The 22,372-nt window shown below is 50.1% G+C and overlaps 1 protein-coding gene across 1 annotated transcript; it reads left to right on the forward strand.

Moving 5' to 3' along the window:
• Positions 1-735: 735 nt before the first annotated feature.
• Positions 736-21,731, forward strand: ZC3HC1 (zinc finger C3HC-type containing 1; the record flags this gene model as incomplete). Its single annotated transcript, XM_081331468.1, has 10 exons — positions 736-872; positions 4,484-4,594; positions 6,395-6,546; positions 8,502-8,585; positions 8,899-9,026; positions 11,546-11,727; positions 13,950-14,169; positions 15,884-16,096; positions 18,702-18,902; positions 20,077-21,731. The coding sequence occupies 10 exons, from the start codon at positions 736-738 to the stop codon at positions 20,143-20,145; spliced, it is 1,497 nt and encodes a 498-aa protein (XP_081187594.1). The 3' UTR covers positions 20,146-21,731.
• Between the last annotated feature and the right edge of the window lie 641 nt (positions 21,732-22,372).

A 22,372-nucleotide genomic window follows, 5' to 3' on the forward strand; every position in this document is an offset into this window, starting at 1 on the left:
TGTATAAAATTTGTTGTTGTTAGTTGCGAAGTCGTGTCCGACCCATCGCGACCCTATGGACAATGTTCCTCCAGGCCTTCCTGTCCTCTACCATCTTCTGGAGTCCATCTAAGCTCACGCCTACTGCTTCAGTGACTCCATCCAGCCACCTCCTTCTCTGTCGTCCCCTTCTTCTCTTGCCCTCCACCTTTCCCAGCATGAGGCTCTTCTCCAGTGAGTCCTTCCTTCTCATTAGGTGGCCAAAGGATTTGAGTTTTAGCTTCAGGATCTGGCCTTCTAAAGAGCAGTCAGGGTTGATCTCCTCTAGGACTGACCGGTTTGATCGCCTTGCAGTCCAAGGAACTCGCAGGAGTCTTCTCCAGCACCAGAGTTCAAAGGCTTCAATTCTTTGGCGCTCAGCCTTTCTTATGGTCCAGCTTTCACTGCCATGTATAAAATTAAGCCGGTAAATTAAACGGTCAGTCTCAGAAACTCCCCAGGTAAATTAAAACGTTCCATCCCAGAAATTCATTGGCAGGGCTGAAAAAAGTTGCCATGTACAATCCGGTGCATCGGCGGGATCAACTAAATTTGGGGAGGGGGCTTTTTCCCAGTCTATGGCCCCCCCGACCAACATTTCCAGCCCCATGCAGAGGGCCGGAGCAGGCAGTTGAGGCAGGCCGGAACGAACTTTCCCCGGAACTTCCGGTTCGGGTCTTTCGTTCAGGGAGGGAAGATTTTCACGGTCGGACCAAGATGGCGGCGGTCGCCGTTGCTCCGGAGAACGAGAGCGGCGCCCTGGCGACCAAGCCGAAGTCCCCGGCTATCACGCCGCAGAAGGTGCGGGAGCTGATCGACGAAGGGATCGCCCCGGAGGAGGCCGGGCCGGACAGGTGAGCGCGGAGGGACGGAGCCCGCCCGCCTCCAGCCGGCATCCCGGGCATTGCTCGTCCCCGGTGGGGGAGAGGGCGGCGGTTGGGTCCCGGGGGAGGCCGGCTCTGGCCCCGTTGTGTGAGGGGAAGGGGTTGTGGTTTATGGGGACGCCGTGGAGCATTGTTTTCATGGGTGGCGCTTTAACTGTTAGAGGGACGGTTTGGTCTAGTGGAGAAGGTGCTGGGCGAGAACCAGGAGACGGGGAGTTCTAGTCCCGCCTTAGGCACGGAAGCCGGCTGGGTGACTTTGGGCCAATCACCAGGAGACGGTGAGTTCTAGTCCCGCCTTAGGCATGAAAGCCAATTGGGTGACTTTGGACCAATCACCAGGAGACAGTGAGTTCTAGTTCCGCCTTAGGCATGAAAGCCGGCTGGGTGACTTTGGGCCCATCACCAGGAGACGGTGAGTTCTAGTCCCGCCTTAGGCACGAAAGCTGGCTGGGTGACTTCGGGCCAATCACCAGGAGACGGTGAGTTCTATTTCCGCCTTAGGCATGAAAGCCGGCTGGGTGACTTTCGGCCCATCACCAGGAGATGGTGAGTTCTAGTCCCGCCTTAGGCATGGAAGCCAATTGGGTGACTTTGGGCCAATCACCAGGAGACGGTGAGTTCTAGTCCCGCCTTAGGCATGGAAGCCAATTGGGTGACTTTGGGCCAATCACCAGGAGACGGTGAGTTCTAGTCCCACCTTAGGCACGAAAGCAGGCTGGGTGACTTTGGGCCAATCACCTGGAGACAGTGAGTTCTAGTCCAGCCTTAGGCACGAAAGCCGGCTGGGTGACTTTGGGCCAATCACCAGGAGACAGTGAGTTCTAGTCCAGCCTTAGGCATGGAAGCCAATTGGGTGACTTTGGACCAATCACCAGGACACAGTGAGTTCTAGTTCCGCCTTAGGCATGAAAGCCGGCTGGGTGACTTTGGGCCCATCACCAGGAGACGGTGAGTTCTAGTCCCGCCTTAGGCACGAAAGCCGGCTGGGTGACTTCGGGCCAATCACCAGGAGACGGTGAGTTCTATTTCCGCCTTAGGCATGAAAGCCGGCTGGGTGACTTTGGGCCCATCACCAGGAGACGGTAAGTTCTAGTCCTGCCTTAGGCATGGAAGCCAATTGGGTGACTTTGGGCCAATCACCAGGAGACGGTGAGTTCTAGTCCCGCCTTAGGCATGGAAGCCAATTGGGTGACTTTGGGCCAATCACCAGGAGACGGTGAGTTCTAGTCCCACCTTAGGCACGAAAGCAGGCTGGGTGACTTTGGGCCAATCACCAGGAGACGGTGAGTTCTAGTCCCGCCTTAGGCAAGGAAGCCAATTGGGTGACTTTGGGCCAATCACCAGGAGACGGTGAGTTCTAGTCCCACCTTAGCCACGAAAGCCGGCTGGGTGACTTTGGGCCAATCACCAGGAGACAGTGAGTTCTAGTCCAGCCTTAGGCATGGAAGCCAATTGGGTGACTTTGGACCAATCACCAGGAGACAGTGAGTTCTAGTTCCGCCTTAGGCATGAAAGCCGGCTGGGTGACTTTGGGCCCATCACCAGGAGACGGTGAGTTCTAGTCCCGCCTTAGGCACGAAAGCCGGCTGGGTGACTTCGGGCCAATCACCAGGAGACGGTGAGTTCTATTTCCGCCTTAGGCATGAAAGCTGGCTGGGTGACTTTGGGCCCATCACCAGGAGACGGTAAGTTCTAGTCCTGCCTTAGGCATGGAAGCCAATTGGGTGACTTTGGGCCAATCACCAGGAGACGGTGAGTTCTAGTCCCGCCTTAGGCATGGAAGCCAATTGGGTGACTTTGGGCCAATCACCAGGAGACGGTGAGTTCTAGTCCCACCTTAGGCACGAAAGCAGGCTGGGTGACTTTGGGCCAATCACCAGGAGACGGTGAGTTCTAGTCCCGCCTTAGGCAAGGAAGCCAATTGGGTGACTTTGGGCCAATCACCAGGAGACGGTGAGTTCTAGTCCCACCTTAGGCACGAAAGCCGGCTGGGTGACTTTGGGCCAATCACCAGGAGACGGTGAGTTCTAGTTCCGCCTTAGGCATGAAAGCCGGCTGGGTGACTTTGGGCCAATCACCAGGAGACGGTGAGTTCTAGTCCCGCCTTAGGCATGAAAGCCGGCTGGGTGACTTTCGGCCCATCACCAGGAGATGGTGAGTTCTAGTCCAGCCTTAGGCACGAAAGCCGGCTGGGTGACTTTGGGCCAATCACCAGGAGACAGTGAGTTCTAGTCCAGCCTTAGGCATGGAAGCCAATTGGGTGACTTTGGACCAATCACCAGGACACAGTGAGTTCTAGTTCCGCCTTAGGCATGAAAGCCGGCTGGGTGACTTTGGGCCCATCACCAGGAGACGGTGAGTTCTAGTCCCGCCTTAGGCACGAAAGCCGGCTGGGTGACTTCGGGCCAATCACCAGGAGACGGTGAGTTCTATTTCCGCCTTAGGCATGAAAGCCGGCTGGGTGACTTTGGGCCCATCACCAGGAGACGGTAAGTTCTAGTCCTGCCTTAGGCATGGAAGCCAATTGGGTGACTTTGGGCCAATCACCAGGAGACGGTGAGTTCTAGTCCCGCCTTAGGCATGGAAGCCAATTGGGTGACTTTGGGCCAATCACCAGGAGACGGTGAGTTCTAGTCCCACCTTAGGCACGAAAGCAGGCTGGGTGACTTTGGGCCAATCACCAGGAGACGGTGAGTTCTAGTCCCGCCTTAGGCAAGGAAGCCAATTGGGTGACTTTGGGCCAATCACCAGGAGACGGTGAGTTCTAGTCCCACCTTAGGCACGAAAGCCGGCTGGGTGACTTTGGGCCAATCACCAGGAGACGGTGAGTTCTAGTTCCGCCTTAGGCATGAAAGCCGGCTGGGTGACTTTGGGCCAATCACCAGGAGACGGTGAGTTCCAGTCCCTCCTTAAGCAAGAAAGCTGGCTGGGTAACTGTGAATTCTAGTCCTCCTTCAGGCATGAAAGCCTAAGAATGAGGACTGAGCAGCCTTTCATTTGGGAAGTTTCCATTCAGATTGTGCCCTGAGCAGGGGGTCAGACTGAATGGCCTCAAAGGTCCAAGCCAATTCAAAAATTCTGTCGCTGTATTTCTCTACTGCATATTAGTTTTATACACTTTTATGCGGGGGGGGGGGGCTCAAAAAAAACTTGAATGAATCTTTATTGTCAAAGTACAACTATGTATACATTGAGATTAGCTGAGCCTCCCTTTGTGCTCTCTCCCCCCAACACACAGTGACAACAAGCCCTCCATCTTACTACACCATGTGAACCAACTACACCACACACCGGCCTCCCAAGTGAATTCTGCATAAAGTTCACACAAGTTATTTCTCGTTCAAAAGCCTAACAGCCCACGGATAAAAGGCGTTTTTTCAGCCTGTTGGTGCGGCTGGCTATACTCCTGTATCTCCTGCCCGATGGTAGGAGAGTAAAGAGATACCGTCCAGGGTGTGAGTCATCCCTGAGAATCTTCCTCACTCTTCCAAGGCAGCGAGCCCTGGCGAGGTCATCCAGGGGTGTCAGGGAACAGCTCTGTTGTGAATTTAAATCTTTGAAGCCTCTCGCTTGCATTTCAGAAGGGATCCTTCTGTCCTCGGTGAAGTGGCCAATGGCTCTCCCCAGACCAATGAGCTGCATTTTGAAGCCACTAGTAAAGACGCTTTCTTCAGCAGAGTGGAAACATTCACCATATCCTTTGAGTCTCGGTTCTAAGGCTTAATCTTGCGTCGGAGTGCCTTGAGGAAGCAAAATATGTAGGTAGTCCTCGACTTAGGGCCTCAACTGAGCGACAAATTTCTGTTGCGACAAATTTCTGTTGCAAAGTGAGACAGTTAAAGACCTTTCTGGCCACAGCTGTTAAATGAACACTGCAGTTGTTAAGATGGTCACACGGTCGTTAAGTGAATCTGGCTTCCCCCATTGACTTTGCTTATCAGAAGGTTGCAAAAGGAGATCACGTGACCCCGGGACGCTGCAACCGTCATAATTACGAGTCAGTTGCCAAGTGTCTGAATTTTGATCACGTGGCCCTGGGGATGCTGCAACGGTCGTAAGTATAAAAAACGTTCATCGGTCACTTTTTGTCAGCGCCGGTGTAACTTCGGCCACTAAATAGATTGTTCTAAGTCGAGGACCACCTGTATTTAAAGTGGGAGGTGTCTCAACAGGTGAAGCCTACAATTATTCCCCTCTTGGCTAAGAGCTGTCCAGATATTGAGAGCTTCCGTCGCTAGCAGTGAGAATTGGATGAAATTTCATGCTAGCTTAATGTCTGTGGAGATTCTCCATCATCCAGATCATGGTTGTCAACTGGGCTTCTTTTTGTTTCCTTTGAAGATGTTTCGCTTCTCATCCAAGAAGCTTCTCCAGCTCTGGATGGTGGGGAAATGGAAGGATTTATACGCTTGCTCCTGGGGAGGAAAGCCATGGCAAATCTAGACAGCACACTAAAAAGCAGAGACGTCACCCTGCCAACAAAAGTGCGTATAGTCAAGGCTATGGTCTTCCCAGTTGCAATGTATGGCAGTGAAAGCTGGACCATAAGAAAGGCTGAGCGCCAAAGAATTGAGGCCTTTGAACTCTGGTGCTGGAGAAGACTCCTGCGAGTCCCTTGGACTGCAAGGCGATCAAACCGGTCAGTCCTAGAGAAGATCAACCCTGACTGCTCTTTAGAAGGCCAGATCCTGAAGCGGAAACTCAAATCCTTTGGCCACCTAATGAGAAGGAAGGACTCACTGGAGAAGAGCCTCATGCTGGGAAAGATCGAGGGCAATAGAAGAAGGGGACGACAGAGAAGGAGGTGGCTGGATGGAGTCACTGAAGCGGTAGGCGTGAGCTTAAATGGACTCCAGAAGATGGTAGAGGACAGGAAGGCCTGGAGGAACGTGGTCCATAGGGTCGCGATGGGTCGGACACGACTTTGCAGCTAACAACAACAACAACAACATACTCCTTGCAGACAGCTGGTCATTTGCCTTCTTTTAGAGTGGTTGTTGAGGCCACTTGGAAGTTTATCTATGTCCTCAGGGTCACCTGAGTGGTGCAAATGGGCATGGAGCCTTCTTGGAACTGCGGAAAGGGCTGTGACACCCATTTGCACCACTCAGGTGACCCTGAGGACACAGACAAACCTCCAAGTGGCCCCAATGATTCTAAAATCATTGTCTGCAAGGAATATATATATATATTCCCCACCATCCAGTCAGAGCTGAAGGAAGCTTCCGGGATGAGAAGCGAAACATCTTCAAAGAAACAAAATCAAAAACTCCAATTGCTTCCTGAAAAAGCACCTTTCATTCATTGCTAGCCCAGGGGTAGGCAACCTCGGCTCTTTTAGGCCTCGTGGACTTCAACTCCCAGAATTCCTGAGCCAGCCAAGCTGGCTCAGGAATTCTGGGAGTTGAAGTCCACGAGGCCTAAAAGAGCCGAGGTTGCCAGACTTTCTTACATCCCCTCAAAATCTTGAGTCGCTTTCCTTAACACGAGCACTCCCTCAAATGGGCAGGCAAGCCCCATGAGCTGTCCCCGCTGATCTGTGCCAAGTACGGATGGACCAACGTGGAGTACGATATGCTGCAGTGCTCCAGCTGCCAAGCTTACCTCTGTGCCAGTCTGCATCTGTCTTCCGACTTCAGCAAGTGTAAGGTCCTTTGGGGGGATTCGGTCTCTTTTCACATCTGGAAGTTCAAATGGAAAGAGGATTTATTGGTTGGTTGGTTGGTTGGTTGGTTAGAAAGCTGGTTGGGCTGCTGGTGAAGGTGCTGGCGTAGAAACCAGGAGACGGTGAGTTCTGGTCCTGCCTTGGGCATGAAAGCCGGCTGGGTGACTTTGGGCCCATCACCAGGAGACGGTGAGTTTCACCTGAAGGCAGGACCAGAAGCAACGGATGGAAACTAACCAAAGAGAGAAGCAACCTAGAACTAAGGAGGAATTTTCTGACAGAACAATTAACCAGTAGAACAACCTGCCTCCAGAAGCGGTGAATGCTCCAACACTGGAAGTTTTTAAGAAGGGACTGGACAGCCATTTGTCCGAAATGGTATAGGGTTTCCTGCTTAAGCAAGGGGTTGGACTAGAAGACCTCCAAGTTCCCATTCTATTCTACTCCCATTCCATATATTCTATTCTATTCTATTCTATTCTATTCTATTCTATTCTATTCTATTCTATTCTATTCTATTCTATTCTATTCTATTCTATTCTATTCTATTCTATTCTATTCTATTCTATTCTATTATTTCATTCCACTCCATATTTTCTATTCTATTCTATTCTATTCTATTCTATTCTATTCTATTCTATTCTATTCTATTCTATTCTATTCCATGTATTCTATTCTATTCTATTCTATTCTATTCTATTCTATTCTATTCTATTCCATATATTCTATTCTATTCTATTCTATTCTATTCTATTCTATTCTATTCTATTCTATTCTATTCTATTCTATTCTATTCTATTCCATATATTCTATTCTATTCTATTCTATTCTATTCTATTCTATTCTATTCTATTCTATTCTATTCTATTCTATTCTATTCTATTCTATTCTATTCTATTATAATAATAATTTGGAAGGGACCTTGGAGGTCATCTAGTCCAACCCCCTGCTCAGGCAGGAAACCCTAGACCATTTCAGACCAATGGCTGTCCAGTCTCTTCTTAAAAACTTCCAGTGTTGGAGCATTCACCACTTCTGGAGGCAGGTTGTTCCACTGGTTAATTGTTCTGACTGTCAGGAAGTTTCTCCTTAGTTCTCTAGGTTGCTCCTCTCCTTGACTAGTTTCCATCCGTTGCTTCTTGTCCTGCCTTCAGATGCTTTGGAGAATAGCTTGACTGCCTCTTCTTTGGGGCAGCCCCTGAGATACTGGAAGACTGCTTTCATGTCCCCCCTCACCCTTCTCTTCATTAAACTATTCTATTCTATTCCATATTTTCTTTTCTATTCTATTCCACTCCACTCTATTTCTATTTCTATTCTGTATTTTATTATTCTATTTTATTCTGTATTCTATTCTATTCTATTCCCATTCCATTAATTCTATTCCATTCCATTCTCGGAGGCTGGTTGCTTTCTTGCAGACATTTCATGTTGTAGGCAACAACATCAGTGAGAGAGCAATCCCACCCCCACCCCTCCATTCTCGCACCGACGATGTTACCTACTTGGGTCATGGAACGTCTCCGAGAAAACCACCACGTTCAGAGCATTACGGACCTTACAACCCTCCTCCTCCTTCCCACTCCTTCTAGCACTGATGAGGTTACCTAGTTTGGTAATGAAACGCCTCCAAGAAAACCACAAACTCAAGAGCGTTAAGGACCCTACAGCCGTCGTCGTCGTCCTCCTCCCCCTCCTTCTTCTCCTTCTCTTCCTCCTCCTCCTCTCCTGACCATCTCAAAGAGGACCCCACAATCCAAGCCTGAGTTAGAAATATTTGCTCTTTTAATTCCCCTCCCAGGCGATCTTGTGGCCTGGCGAGGGGAGAACTTTAATAAAAGTGTCCTGCCTTGTGCTGATCAGAGGGTGGTGGCGGTGGCGGTGGTGGTTGGTGGTTGGTGGCCTGCTGTTCAACAGGCCTGTTTGCTTCCTAGACAAGGAGAGGTGTCTGGAGCTGCAGAAGTCTTTGGTGGGAGCTCACGAAAAGTTCTGCTTTTGGCCCGACAGCCCTTGCCCAGGTAAGGAAGGAGAAAGGAACAGCTCACAGCTGGACACGTGGGTCTTCCAGATGTGGAGGCTGGCCGATCCTCCCACCCCCGGGGGGGGCGGGAGAGGCTTAAAAGACAGCCTGATGAAATTTTAGCTCTACGCGACCGTCCACGACCCCACGACGATTCGTACCAATGTAACACGGTGGCCAGAAAACTGGTTAAAACTGGGGCGAAAACTGACTTTAACGAATTTCTCCCTTCAATTGTGGGCTCCTTGGCGGTCGTAAGTTGAGGACTCGCCTGCAGACTGCTTCTCTTTTTTTGGGGGGGGCGGGACTAGATCGTTTTTTGGTGCTGCTGGTGAAGGAGCCCCGGGCTCTTTTTGACGACTTCCTGGAACGCTTCCAGAATCTGTGTCTGCTGCAACTTCAGCTGCCTTCCCTGAAGCTGGAAAGTCTCAAAAACGTGGTAAGCCCTCGGTCACCCTGCCAAGGAGGGGTGAGGGGAAGGGGGTCTCCAGCCTCCCACTCAAGGCCTGTCCCATTTGGGGACAATAAACTGGCCACAGCCTCCGGAGAGAGCGTACGGGTGGCCCTCGGCTTGCTTAGTGACCGTTCAAAGTCCCGACAGCTCTCCAGGTTCCGAGAGTCCCTGTCCCTTCCTCCCCTGCGGAGTCACGTGGCCGTACTTTGGGTACTTGGGAACCGGGCCGAAGGAAACCTCCTGGAGGAATCCAGAATGTTCTGTCCGTTTTTGGATCATGGTGATCTGATGTTCCAAGGAGGTAAAACGTACGAAGAACGGCTGCAGGACTTGAGTTTGGCTAGTCTAAAGAAAAGAAGGCCTAGGGGGGGGACATGATAGCAGTCTTCCAGTATTTGAGGGGCTGCTACAAAAAAAAGGGGGTCACGTTATTCAGCAAAGCACCAGAGGGAAGGACGAGAAACAGTGGTTGGAAACTGATCAAGGAGAGAAGCAACCTGGAATTAAGGAGAAACTTCCTGACAATTGACCAGTGGAACAGCTTGCCACCAGAAATCCTGGGCGTTCCATCACTGGAGATTTTTAAGAAGATATAATTTACTTGGACTTCAGTAAGGCATTTGATAAAGTAGATCACAACCTACTACTTGATAAGATAGAAAAATGTGGGTTAGATAGCATCACCACCAGATGGATTCGTAGCTGGCTGACAGGCCGTACTCAGCGTGTGGTCCTCAATGGAACCGCATCTACATGGAAGGAAGTGTGTAGTGGGGTGCCCCAGGGCTCTGTTCTGGGCCAAGTGCTCTTCAATATCTTCATTAATGATTTGGATGAGGGGATAGATGGGGAACTCATCAAATTTGCAGACGACACCAAGCTGGCAGGAATAGCCAATACTCCAGAAGATAGGCTTAAAATACAGGAGGATCTGGACAGACTCGAACACTGGGCACTATCTAACAAAATGAAATTCAATGGTGAAAAAAGTAAGGTTCTACATTTAGGCAGGAAAAATCAAATGCACAGGTATAGTATAGGGGGTACCTTGCTCGATAGTAGTAACTGTGAGAGGGATCTCGGAGTCCTAGTGGACAATCACTTCAATATGAGCCAGGCGTGTGCTGCAGCTGCCAAAAAAGCCAACACAGTGCTAGGCTGCATTAACAGAGGGATAGGATCGAGATCACGTGAAGTACTAATACCACTTTACCATGCCTTGGTAAGGCCACACCTGGAATATTCGCATCCAGTTTTGGTCACCACGATGTAAAAAAGATGTCGAGACTCTAGAAAGAGTACAGAGAAGAGCAGCAAAGATGATTGGGGGACTGGAGGCTAAAACATATAAGGAACAGTGGCTGGAATTGGGTATGTCTAGTTTAGTGAAAAGAAAGACGAGGGGTGACTGGACAGCGGTGTTCCAGTATCTCAGGGGCTGCCCCAAAGAAGAGGGAGTCAAGCTATTCTCCAAAGCGCCTGAAGGCAGGAGAAGAAGCAACGGATGGAAACTCACCAAGGAGAGAAGCAACCTAGAACTAAGGAGAAATTTCCTGACGGTTAGAACAATTAACCAGTGGAACAACCTGCCTCCAGAAGCAGTGAATGCTCCAACACTGGAAGTTTTCAAGAAGAGAATGGACAGCCATTTGCCTGAAATGGTATAGGGTTTCTTGCCTGAGCAGGGGGTTGGACTAGATGACCTCCAAGGTCCCTTCCAACTACTACTACTACTACTACTACTACTACTACTACTACTTATTATTATTATTATTATTATTATTATTATTATTATTATTATTATTATTATTATTTCTATTCTATTCTTCTATATTCTATTCCATTCCATTCTATTTCTTAAATTTAAATAGCTGCCTATCATATAACCAGGTTTGTAACTGAAGCATCAAAAACCGATCAAAGAAAACCATTCATAAACTCATTAAAAGTACAAGAACTACTAGAGCAAGAATCACAGGTCAGCGTTGCACCCCGCAATCATACGACTGATGAACAGGATGAGACAGTTGGAAAAGGTCCCTGCAGGTCTCCTCGTCCAATTTGCCACTCAGAATGTCCTAAAACCCTCCTTGGAACATCGGATCCGCACGATCAAAAAAGACCCAGAGAACATTCTGGATTTCTCCAGAACGTTTCATTCCCGGAACGGCAGGTTTATTAGCAATTCCCTCGGCTCACTTTCAGGGGTCCCAAGTGGGAAGGCCTGGCGGGGGGGGGGGGGAGAAACCCAGGAAAAATTGGGGGGGGGGAAATGAGTGTTTTTTTCCTGTTTTTTCTTTGCTTTTTCTAAACAGCTTGGGGGGGGGGAAATGGGGGGAAACCCGTTCTTTCCCCCCCCCCCAATTTTTCGGGTTTGCTTCCAAGCCTTCCCATCTCCAGACTCCAAAAGTGCTGGAAATTGTGTTCTTCTCTCGCAAAGGAATCGCCGTTTCTTGAGGGGAGGGGGCTGTCGAGTCGTTGACTGTCGCGCGCTTGCTTCCCAGGCCTTGACGGAGGAGAAGATTAGCTTTCTCTTGCAATTGATCGAGGAGGAGCAGAAGGAGGAAGAGGAGGAGGAGGAGAAGTGCAAAAGCGAAGGCGAGAAGGCGCCGGCCAAGGGGCCTTCGGACCTCCTTCACGTCCACATCACGGCTTGCATCCTGGCCCTTTGCGGCTGGACCAGCAGGTAAGCGGAAAAACGGAATCAGGAAAGGTCCGATTTTAATTTAATTTAATTTAATTTAATTTAATTTAATTTAATTTAATAATATTTCTATACCGCCCTTCTCCCTGAGGACTCAGGGCGGTTCACAGGGCAAAAGTAAAATACAAAATACAAACATTAAAAAGAGATTAAATGATTGCCCAAGTTAAAACAATTAATATACAATTATAAAACCCCAAAGATCAAATTAAGAATACAAAAAATAAAAAACCCCACCAATCCCCATCAGGCTAGGCTGAACCCCCCCCCCCCAAAAAAAAAACCCAAAACAAAAACCGCCCACATATTGACAACATTCGCTTTACGACCTCCGTCTTCGCTTAATGGCACCACAAGGAAGCTTGTTAAAATCGGGTGCCGTCGCGTGACTCACAACGCAAGCGACAACTCTCTTAATTCCAGGCTCGGTCGTGGTGCAAATCAAGGGCGGCCTGTACTTAGATTTTAGATTTTTTTAGATTTTATTAGATTTGTATACCGCCCTTTCCCGAAGGACTCAGGGCGGTTTACAGGGCATTTTTAAAATCACAACAATACAAAATACAAAGTTAAAAGACAAAGAAAAGATTAAATTATCCCTGAAAATAAAACCCCAGTTAAAATTCTCAGCCTGGGTCAGAGAGCTCAAAGAGCCAAGTCTTCAGGTCTCGGCGGAATGAACGCAGGTCAGGGGCAGTCCTGACTTGGGAAAAGGCCTCTCTGTGAACGCAGCGCAGGTAGTCCTCGACTTGAAAAAGTTCATTTAGTCACCGAAGTCACAACACCACTGAGAAATGTGACTTGCGACGGTTTTTCACCCTGACAAACCTCAAAAATACACTTTTCCCAAAAGGTTCCCATAATTTTGGCTTGATTACAGGCAGTCGCTAAATAATAATAATAATAATAATAATTAATAATAATAATAATAATAATAATAATAATAATAATTAATAATAATAATAATAATAATAATAATAATAATAATAATAATAATAATAATAATAATAATAATAATAAAGAGTCGGAAGGGACCTTGGAGGTCATCTAGTCCAACCCCCTGCTCAGGCAGGAAACCCTATACAATTTCAAACAATAGAATAGAATGGAATGGAATGGAATGGAATGGAATAGAATATATGGAATAGGAATACAATAGAATAGAATAGAATAGAATAGAATAGAATAGAATAGAATAGAATAGAATAGAATAGAATAGAATAGAATAGAATAGAATAGAAAATATGGAATAGAATAGAATAGAATAGAATAGAATAGAATAGAATAGAATAGAATAGAATAGAATAGAATAGAAAATATGGAATGGATTATGGAATAGAATAGAATAGAATAGAATAGAATAGAATAGAATAGAATAGAATAGAATATACCTTGGAGGTCATCTAGTCCAACCCCCTGGTCAGGCAGGAAACCCTACACCATTTCGGACAAATGGCTGTCCAGTCTCTTCTTAAAAACTTCCAGGGTTGGAGCATTCACCGCTTCTGGAGGCAGGTTGTTCCACTGGTTAAGTCCTTGACTTATAACTGTTCGTTTAGTGACCGAAGTTACGATGTCGGTGAAAAAAGCAACATGACTGTTTTTTTTTCACATTTATGACGATTGCGGCATCCCCCGCGGTCACGTGATCAAAATTCAGACACCGGACAACTGGTTCATATTTACGACGGTCGCAGCATCCCGGGGGGGGGAGTGACGTGATTCCCCCCCTTGGTGGCCTTCTGACAAGCAGAGTCCATGGGGGAAGCCAGATTCACTCAACGGCCGTGTTAATCACTTCACAACTGCAGCGATCCACTTAACAGCCAGAATAAAGAGAGGTCGCAAATTGAGCCAAGCAAATCTTTCACTTTGTGACCGAAAATCCGGGCTCAGCGGCGGCCCTAACTGTACTTGAACCCGCCTCCAGCTGGGAAGAGAAGATTCACTTTTTAACAGCGGTGATGCCAACTTGACAGCCGCAGTGACTCGCTTAACAGCCGTGGCCAGAGAGGCCGTGAAACGGGGCGAAACCCGCTTAGCAGCTGTCTTGCTTGGTAACGGAGAAATGTGGGGCTCCGCTGGGATTGTAAGTGGTGGGGGGGAACCACCCGTCCGTAACATTTAAATTCTGCTTTAACGTGAAGCAAATTTGCTTCAGTCTTGATTTACTCTTTTTTTGGGGGGGTTGTCTTTCTTCCTAGCCCCCCATCTGGATCCGTCCATCTGCCCTTGATCAGCTGTTGCCGCTGCTTAAGAAGAGTGGGGCTGTGGGGCTTTCAGCAGATGGAGACCCCCGAGTCCGAGGTGGGGAGCCCGCCCACCGTTGCCCCCGCTGCTGAGAAGGTCCCCCTGGGACCCACCTCCCCACGCCGGATGATCACCCGGAGCCAGGACAGCACCGTCCCGCCGGGCTCGGAGCAGGTACGCGGGGGGAAAGGGTCCCGGGCGCAAGGACTAGCCTGCCAGTCTTGACCGCCATTGTCTGAAGGGGGGGGGGTCTTCTGTGCGATACAACCCTGTCTCGAGGCCAAAAGGAGCCGGGGTGGCGCAGTGGCTAGAAGGCAGCACTGCAGGCCGCTTCGGCTGACTGCCCTCTGCCAGCAGTTTGCCAGTTCGATCCCGACCGGTTGACTCAGCCTTTCGTCCTTCCCAGGTCAGTAAAATGAGGAACTGGATTGCTGGGGAGGGGAATTATGCTGACTGTGCAAACCGCTTAGAGGGGGCTGTAAAGCACTGTGAAGAGGGATATTTCCTTCCTTCCCTCCCTCCTTCCTTCTCTCCCTCCCTCCCTCCTTTCCTTCCCTCCTTCCTTCCTTCCCTCCCTCCCTTTTCCTTCCTTCCTTCCCTCCCTCCTTCCTTCCTTCCTTCCTTCCTTCCTTCCTTCCTTCCCTCCCTCCTTCCTTCCTTCCTTCCCTCCCTCCCTCCTTCCTTCCCTCCCTCCTTCCTTCCCTCCCTCCTTCCTTCCTTCCCTCCCTCCCTCCCTTTTCCTTCTTTCCTTCCATCCCTCGCTCCCTTTTCCTTTCCTCCCTCCTTCCTTCCATCTCTTTTCCTTCCTTCCTTCCTTCCTTCCTTCCTTCCTTCCTTCCTTCTCTCCCTCCCTCCCTCCTTTCCTTCCTTCCCTCCTTCCTTCCCTCCCTCCCTTTTCCTTCTTTCCTTCCTCCCTCCCTCTCTCCTTCCTTCCTTCCTTCCCTCCCTCCCTTTTCCTTCCTTCCTTCCTTCCCTCCCTCCCTTTTCCTTCTTTCCTTCCTCCCTCCCTCCCTCCCTCCCTTTTCCTTTCCTCCCTCCTTCCTTCCATCCCTTTTCCTTCCTTCCTTCCTTCCTTCCTTCCTTCCTTCCCTCCTTCCTTCCCTCTCTCCCTCCCTCCCTCCCTCCCTTTTCCTTCCCTCCCTCCTTTTTCCTTCCTTCCTTCCTTCCTTCCTTCCCTCCCTCCCTTTTCTTTCCTTCCTTCCTTCCTTCTCTTTCTCCCTCCCTTCCTTCCCACTTACCAATAGCCCTTAGACTTATATACCGCTTCACAATGCTTGACAGCCCTTACAGAGTCAGCCTATTTGCCCCCAACCATTTGGGTCCTCACTTTAGTGACCTCAGAAGGACGGAAGGCTGAATCAACCTTGAGCCGGTCAGGATCAAACAGCCAAATTGCTTCTGGGGTTTGTTCTCCAGGTAGTCCTCGACTTACGACCACAGTTCGGCCCAACATTTCTGTCGCTGAGCGAGACAGTTATAAGAGTTTTGCCCCCATTTTCTGACCTGCCTTGCCACGGATGCTAAGCGAATCACTGTAGTTGTTAAGTTAGTCACACGATTGTGAAGTGCAGCCGGCTTCCCCGGTTGACTTTGCTTACCGGAAGGTCACAAAAAGGGGATCATGGGATCCCAGAACGCTGCGACCGTCATGAATGTGAACCCGTTGCCGTGTGTCCGAATGTCAATCACGTGAGCATGGGGACGCCGTAACGGTCATAAGTGTGAAAAAACGGTCCTAAGTCTTCTTTTTTTAGCGCCGTTGTAACGTTGAACAGTCACTAAATGAAGCGTTGTAAGTCGAGGACTATCAGTGCTTCCCGACTCAAGGATCTGGCGATCTCCACTAACTTCTCCCCCCTGTGGTCTCTTTTCTTCTTTTTCCTGCAAGCACGAGAAGACTCCCTTCCCGGTCGTCAGCCGCACGCGGTGCGGGGACAGCGGCAGCGAGCGCCCCGAGGCCGAAGCAGCCAGCCCCACCACTCGGAGCCGGCCCGTGACCCGCAGCATGGGGCACGGGGAAGTCTGCGGCCTGGGCGCCGAAGTGCCCTCCAGCCCTCACCGCAGAGCCAAGCGCCCACGCCTGTACTCCTCCAGCAGTTCGGTGAGTGCCTCGTCGTTCCATTTATTCGCTTGTTAACTTTTATGAACAACGCAAGGGGGCAAAGCCGTCTAGTCCTCTTTCTTCTGCCTCCTCTCCTCCCCACAACAACAACCCTGTGAGGTGGGCTGGGCTGAGAGAGAGAGGGGGACTGGTGCAAATTCACTCAGCTGGCTTTCGTGGCTAAGGCAGGACTAGAACTCACCACCTCCCGGTGATTGGCCCAAGTTCACTCAGCTGGCTTTCGTGGCTAAGGCGGGACTAGAACTCACCACCTCCCGGTGATTGGCCCAAGTTCACTCAGCTGGCTTTCGTGGCTAAGGTGGGACTAGAACTCACCACCTCCCGGTGATTGGCCCAAGTTCACTCAGCTGGCTTTCGTGGCTAAGGCGGGACTAGAACTCACCACCTCCCGGTGATTGGCCCAAGTTCACGCAGCTGGCTTTCGTGGCTAAGGCGGGACTAGAACTCACCACCTCCCGGTGATTGGCCCAAGTTCACGCAGCTGGCTTTCGTGGCTAAGGCGGGACTAGAACTCACCACCTCCCGGTGATTGGCCCAAGTTCACGCAGCTGGCTTTCGTGGCTAAGGCGGGACTAGAACTCACTGTCTCCTGCTGATTGGCCCACCGTCACTCAAGCAGCGTTCAATGCCTGAGGCCGGCCTAGAATTGCTATGAGGATCCATTGTAAGTCACTTTTCTCAGTAAGTCACTAAGAGAATGCTTGTAAGTTGAGGACCAACTGTACAAAAGCCGCTAATAAAGACTGGAATCGAAATCTCAGCTCTGGCAAAGAAGAAGGAAGAAACTCAAGATAAGCTCACCTTGATTCTCTTTGGTATAAGATGGAGGCAAAAAGGTCCTTTTAAGATCTGTTTCCTGACCTACCTCGAAGGGATAATGATCTAATACAGGAACCTCCAAACTTGGCCACTTCAAGGCTCCTGGACTTCAACTCCCAGAATTGCCAGCATGGGGCAATTATAACTTTGGACGTTCACAAAACCGAAGTCAAGGATTACTTGTAGTTAAGAAGGGCTACAAAAAATAATCGCAAAAAAACCTTCCCATCGAAACAGGGACTACTAGATTCCTGACGGACTCGGTCACAAGGGTGACCAAGGTGAGCCAGTAGGCCGATTCAGCCCAAAAGAGGGATACTATTTCCGGGATTATCAAGAAGGAACGTAAAGCACAAGAGATCCACGGGATCCAGTTTCGCTTGGCCGGGTCCCACTTGGCGTTCCATGTCCTTCGTCGAAAGAGGATGTCAACAAAGCAGGGGGCACCTTCAGGGAAGATCCACCAAGATGGTTCCAAGCTGTGTCAAGCAAGGTTAAAGCAGAACCTTAAGTCTGCAGAAGAGAAGGTGGACGAGACGCATGATGGAGGTCTTCATTGGCAATCAAGGTGGAGAGAGCTCACCCAAATGGATCCCAACTGGTCAGTAGCCCAGCCAGCCTGTTCTCCTCAGATGCCTCCAGAAGGTCTTGGACTTCAGCCCCCAGAATTCTCAGCCAGTTAGAAGTTGAAGTCCCAATACAATGAAGAACGGATGTGAATTTGAGGAAGGCTACCTTCTCGTTCATCTCTTGTTCCATTTTTCTTCACTACATCTTAGATCAAAAGCTTGGTCAGGTCCCTCCAAGAACTAGTGGTCCATGCTAAAAAACCATTTCTGCTGCCTTGATGGAATAGACCAAGGGTAGGACGCGGTGGCTTGGTGGGTTAGGACGCTGAGCTTGTCGATCACAAGGTCGGCAGTTTGGCGGGTCGAATCCCGAGTGCCGTGTAACAGAGTGAGCGCCTGTTACTCGTCCCAGCTTCTGCCAACCTAGCAGTTCGAAAGCACGTAAAAATGCAAGTAGAAAAATAGGGACCGCTCCGGTGGGAAAGTAACAGCGTTCCGTGCGCCTTTGGCGTCTAGTCGTGCCGGCCACATGACCACAGAGACGTCCTCGGACAAGCGCTGGCTCTTCGGCTTTGAAACGGAGATGAGCACCGGCCCCTAGAGTTGGAAACGACTAGCACGCATGTGCGGGGGAACCTTTACCTTTTAGGCAACCTTGGCTCTTTTATGACTCGTGGACTTCAATTCCAGCTGGCTCAGGAATTCTGGGAGTTGAAGTCCACGAGTCATAAAAGAGCCAAGGTTGCCTACCCCTGGAATAGACCAAGGGTAGGCAACCTTGGCTCTTTTATGACTCGTGGACTTCAACTCCCAGAATTCCTAAGGCAGCATGGCTCAGCATGGAAACCTCTCCCTTTCCCCTCAGCCTGGTTGGCTCAGGAAGTCTGGGAGTTGAAGCCCATGAGTCATAAAAGAGCCGAGGTTCCCCACCCCTGGATTAGAGCTTCCCAAATATAAGACGAATATCTGAGCCTGCTTAGCTTAGGTCAGGCGTCTCCAAGCTTGGCAAATTTTAAGTCTTGTGGATTTCAACTCCGGCTGGCTGGCTGAGGAATTCTGGGACTTGAAGCCCACAAGTCTTGAAAGTTGCCCAGTTGAAGACCTCTGGCTTAGAGAAAGATGAGCTAATTCCTTACCCAACTTTGTTTGGTTGTGAGAACTCAGGCTGTTTTTCTCCCCGCCCCCGCCCCTAACAGGATTCAATGACCCGGGTTTACTTTGACCCCCTTGCCCAGCACCGTGACTGGTGCCCGTGGGTCAACGAGGTGAAGGAGACGACGGGGCTTGAAACCAAAGGAGATTCCTTGGAGGACAAGGCAGACCGTGGATGGCAGGTGGTCATGAAAGTTCTCCAGGCTTCCAGGAAGTCGGACAAGCCAGCCCATCTGGAGAGCGAGGTGAGTCGGACCACCAGGGGTCAACCACTTGGTCTACAGCGGGAGTGCCCAAACGTGGCCATTTGAAGACTTGTGGACTTCAACTCCCAGAATTCCCCTGCCAGCATGGCTTTTAACTCCGCCCCCCCCAGTTTCTGCCACTCCTTCTCCTACAGATCCGTATTGTAAAATTGTAAGCCGTCTAACATTGCCAAGTAGCCCCAACCTAGTCCATTTGAACTACTACGTTCAGACATGTCCACACATCGTCAAGAGGTCGAAGATGAAAAACGCCGGGCTGGATGACAAAGCTCATCCAAATCCTTCCAATCCAACTTTATGAGGTACATCAAGAATTGGTTAGGTGCTGCCTTCCGCGGATGTAAGCCACAAAGTTGGATCAGAAGGATTTGGTTGAACTTTGGGCATCATCTAGTTCAGCATTTCTCAACCTTGGCCCCTTGAAGATATGTGGACTTTCATTCCCAGAATTCTCCAGCGAGCCTTGCTTAAGTTGGGACTGGAACTCACCCATCTCCGAGTGATTGGCCCAAAATAGCCCAGCCGGATTTCATCCCTAAGGCGGGGCTAGAACTCATTGTCTCCTGGTGATTGGCCCAAAGTTACCTAGCTGCCTTTCATTCCTAAGGCGGGACTAGAACTCACTGTCTCCTGGTGATTGGCCCAAAGTCACTCACCCATCTTTCATGCCTAAAATGGGACTACAACTCACCATCTCCTGTGATTGGCCCACAGTCACCCAATCGTCTTTCATGTCTAAGGCAGAACTACAACTCACAATCCCCTAGTGTTTGGTGGAACTAGAACTCACTATCTCTTGGTGATTGGCACAAAGCCACTCAGCCGGCTTTCGTGCCTAAGGCGGGACTAGAATTCCCTGTCTCCTGGTGATTGGCCCAAAGCCACTCAGCTGGCTTTCGTGCCTAAGGCGGGACTAGAACTCACCATCTCCTGGTAATTGGCCCAAAGCCACCCAGCCGGCTTTCATGCCTAAGGCGGGACTAGAACTCACCGTCTCCTGGTGATTGGCTCAAGGTCACCCAATTGCCCTTCACGCCTAAGGCAGGACTAGAACTCCCAGCCTCTAGCCCGCTGCCTTCCCCACTAGCCTTGCTTTTACCTCTGTCACACTCCGCTCTCTCATTCGTGTCGCTCTTCCTCCTGCCCGCTGCAGAATGTCTCGACCAAATCCCGCAAGGTCTTCCAGATTTTCCGCCAGTGGGAAGCCGCCAGCTCCCCCTGAAGACCTGGAGGCAGCAGCCAAGGATGCTCGGCGGAAGTCTTCCCCTTTTTGGTTAGCGGGAGGGACATCGAGCAAGAGGAGAGACCCCGGGAGAAACGATTCCATACCACCTTCCCCGTGGCAAGTCTTGCCTTGCGCCACCACCACCACCACCCCCGTTCGCAGAGAGACGCGTGGGCAGTGCCCGCCTCGCCCAGAAGAAGATGCCTACCTGCCTTGCAGATCCCAAAAAATTCCTTTCTCCCCCCCCCATTCCCCTTCGGAGGTGGGCGACGATACCTGTGCATTTGTGCCACCCTTGCACTGGTCCCCAGTTGCCCGGATACACCAGCGCCCCGAGAAGCGCCTAGTTTAAACTGTACTAGGTCTCTTCTGCAACAAGGTTGGGAAGATCAGTTCCCACGTGAGGTCTTGACTTCCTTCCTTCTGCGTCCCCCCCTGCAGGGGGGTCCGTAGAATTTGTTTCGGGGGGCCGGTCAGACCTTCTTAGCACCAGCAGAAATATCGGTCCCTGGCACTCTGCCTGGGGTCCGACACTCTAATTTTACATGCTTCGTGTGAATGTGAGTTGAACCGCCCCGGGTTCAAGTTGAACCGAGGCCTGGTTTGTTTGCACCCTCTTGGGGCAACTGGGATGGAAGCGGAACACTTGTTGACGTTTTATTTCTACGCGGAAAAGAGAATCTGGCAAAAAAATAAAAGAAAGGTTTTTATCCTTTGAAAGATCAACATTTGTCTTTCCTCTGGAGACGGGTGGGAAAAATTGGGGGAGAGCTTGCCGCAAATCACGGGCGTCCGACGTCAACTTTAAGGCTGGTGGACTTCAACTCCCAGAATTCCCTCGCCAGCTGTGCAGGGTGGGTTTCAGTTCCCAGAATTCTTTAGCCAGCTGTGCAGGATGGGTTTCAGCTCCCAGAATTCCCTCGCCAGCTGTGCAGGATGGACTCCAGCTCCCAGAATTTCCTCACCAGCTGTGCAGGATGGATTTCAGCTCCCAGAATTCCTTAGCCAGCTGTGCAGGATGGATTTCAGCTCCCAGAATTCTTTAGCCAGCTGTGCAGGATGGATTTCAACTCCCAGAATTCCCTCGCCAGCTGTGCAGGATGGATTTCAGCTCCCAGAATTCCCTCGCCAGCTGTGCAGGATGGATTTCAACTCCCAGAATTCCCTCGCCAGCTGTGCAGGATGGATTTCAGCTCCCAGAATTCCCTCGCCAGCTGTGCAGGATGGATTTCAACTCCCAGAATTCCCTCGCCAGCTGTGCAGGATGGATTTCAACTCCCAGAATTCCTTAGCCAGCTGTGCAGGATGGACTTCAATTCCCAGAATGCTGGCTGGGGAATTCTGGGAGTTGAAGTCCGCCAGTCTTAAAAGTTGACAAAATTGGACACCCCTGCCTTAAATATAAAGTTGTGTATGTTAGAAACCACCTAAACATCAGAGGCTGTAGATGTACAGGTGAGCGCTGTTTCACACCTGGTTAACGTGCCTGTTCCACGCATAGCTGGACCACTCTATGAAGGAAAACCCACCTTCTTATGTTTTGTGCAGTGTTTGTATATAATAAACAACAGGATTAGAGTGTATTTATTTTGCGTTTTGTGATACGTGTGTCTCACTTTTCTCACAGGAGCCGTGGGGTTAGGGTTAGGGAAAGAGAGGGACTTCTCATCCGGTGGGTGAGGATAGATTTGAATCCAGATCTTCCTAGACCTAGTCGAGCATTTTCGGCCCTGTCTCATGCCGGGATAGACATCGTGAGGAAACCCAATGAAAACCTAACCGAACATTTCAATGTCTTTGTGTTGATTTGGGGGGAAGCTGTTGGGGGACCTTGAAACTCAACAAAACCAAGATCATGGCATCCGGCCCTCTCAATCCCTGGCCAATAGATGGGGAAGAAATGGAGGTAGTGACAGATTTTATTTTCCTGGGCTCCAAGATCACCGCAGATGGGGACTGCAGCCAAGAAATTAAAAGACGCTTGCTCCTGGGGAGGAAAGCCATGGCCAATCTAGACAGCACACTAAAAAGCAGAGACGTCACCCTGCCAAAAAAGTGCTCATAGTCAAGGCTATGGTCTTCCCAGTTGCAATGTGTGGCAGTGAAAGTTGGACCATAAGAAAGGCTGAGCGCCAAAGAATGGAGGCCTTTGAACTCGTGCTGGAGAAGACTCCTGCGAGTCCCTCGGACTGCCAGGCGATCAAACCGGTCGGTCCTAGAGGAG

The sequence above is a fragment of the Vipera berus genome (assembly GCF_964194415.1).
Source record: "Vipera berus genome assembly, chromosome: 6".
Taxonomy (NCBI): domain Eukaryota; kingdom Metazoa; phylum Chordata; class Lepidosauria; order Squamata; family Viperidae; genus Vipera; species Vipera berus.